Source organism: Olea europaea, unplaced genomic scaffold (genome assembly GCF_002742605.1).
Source record: "Olea europaea var. sylvestris unplaced genomic scaffold, O_europaea_v1 scaffold35844, whole genome shotgun sequence".
NCBI lineage: Eukaryota > Viridiplantae > Streptophyta > Magnoliopsida > Lamiales > Oleaceae > Olea > Olea europaea.
In genome coordinates, this window is record NW_019255042.1 from 1 (window position 1) to 1,170 (window position 1,170).

A 1,170-nucleotide genomic window follows, 5' to 3' on the forward strand; every position below is an offset into this window, starting at 1 on the left:
TATCGTAAATAAAACTGTCACAATGATCATTATCACTCTTAAACCATGTATTTGTTACTTCTCTCTTTCTATTATGATGGAGGCGGGTGGGGGGCAGTGAAGAATGCAGAAAAATTGTCTCTCTCTCTCTTTCAAACTTGTCACTCATAATGTATGAGCCAACCTTTAGGGATCTATATGAGCCAACCTTTAGGGATCTAAAAATCACATTGTAATGTCAAATTTCTACATACATATAAAGCATACAAAAGATGAATAGCCCTTCCAGTATAAAGCTTGCTGCACAATCACAACAGATTTAGTAATTGGAAAAAGAAAGAAACAGGGGGAAAAAAAAGGTAGAAGAAGAAGAACCGCTTATGTGCTTCCTCATTCTTCACATCAAATAGGTTATAAATTCAGATCGAATAAACCACATATTCAAGGGAAGAATATAGATAGTAAGTGAGCACATTGCAGTTTATACAAAAGAACGATAATCAAACATAATTGACAAATAGTCTAAACTGAACAGCAGACCTTTTTCTTTGCTGATGAACCATCCAAAATGAGGAAGCGTGACCATTAGATGCTAGATCCAAAATAAGAACAGGGTCCTGTTTTACAAGATGAGAAAAGGAGGAAATCATCAAAAGGAAAGCCCAAAAATAGTAATAGCTTCCATTTCCTCCTATTTGCATTAATATGAACATAACCATACACAAATCCTCAAAGTGATTAAGATTTTACCTTTTCGATTACCCAACCATCCTCAACAAATAACATGATATATATAGGATTCCGTATGTCAGCAGAGTACATGTGTACAGTTCCACGAGACGATATAAAACCTTTCTGTCGTTCTACATTTTTGCCATCTCTCAGTCTTTCCCAAATCTTAAATTCTAATGGACAGGGAAGCCTGTTCTCCAACTTCAAAGGAGAACTGACTGATACTTTCCAATCATAAACAGGGGAATTTAGCTCTGTGTGAAAAACTGATGCGTCTGTGCAAATGCTGAACCAAAATAGTTTACCACCAGAACTAGGGCAACACCAAAGTAGATCCTTTTTCTCCAATTGATTCAACATTAATGGAGAAACACACGTCCTATTTCCCTGTTTTAAAGTGTTTTGTCGAGATTGTGCACCTTGATCAATGGATTGCTGGTCTTTCTCCACAGCAACTGG

At 36.5% G+C, this 1,170-nt stretch overlaps 1 protein-coding gene across 1 annotated transcript; it reads right to left on the reverse strand.

Moving 5' to 3' along the window:
• Positions 1-464: 464 nt before the first annotated feature.
• LOC111386517 lies at positions 465-1,164 on the reverse strand. The gene is made up of 2 exons (XM_023010982.1): positions 730-1,164; positions 465-596 (listed from the first exon to the last, which is right to left on the reverse strand). The coding sequence occupies exons 1-2, from the start codon at positions 1,069-1,071 to the stop codon at positions 480-482; spliced, it is 459 nt and encodes a 152-aa protein (XP_022866750.1). The 5' UTR covers positions 1,072-1,164; the 3' UTR covers positions 465-479.
• Between the last annotated feature and the right edge of the window lie 6 nt (positions 1,165-1,170).

What these genes read in the sequence shown, in the direction of transcription:
- LOC111386517 (XM_023010982.1), bottom strand. Translation starts at nt 1,071, where the DNA reads ATGTTGAATCAATTGGAGAAAAAGGATCTACTTTGGTGTTGCCCTAGT. An exon ending in ATGGTTGGGTAATCGAAAAG is followed by an intron (nt 597 to 729) that starts GTAAAATCTTAA and finishes CTTGTAAAACAG; the next exon opens with GACCCTGTTCTTATTTTGGA.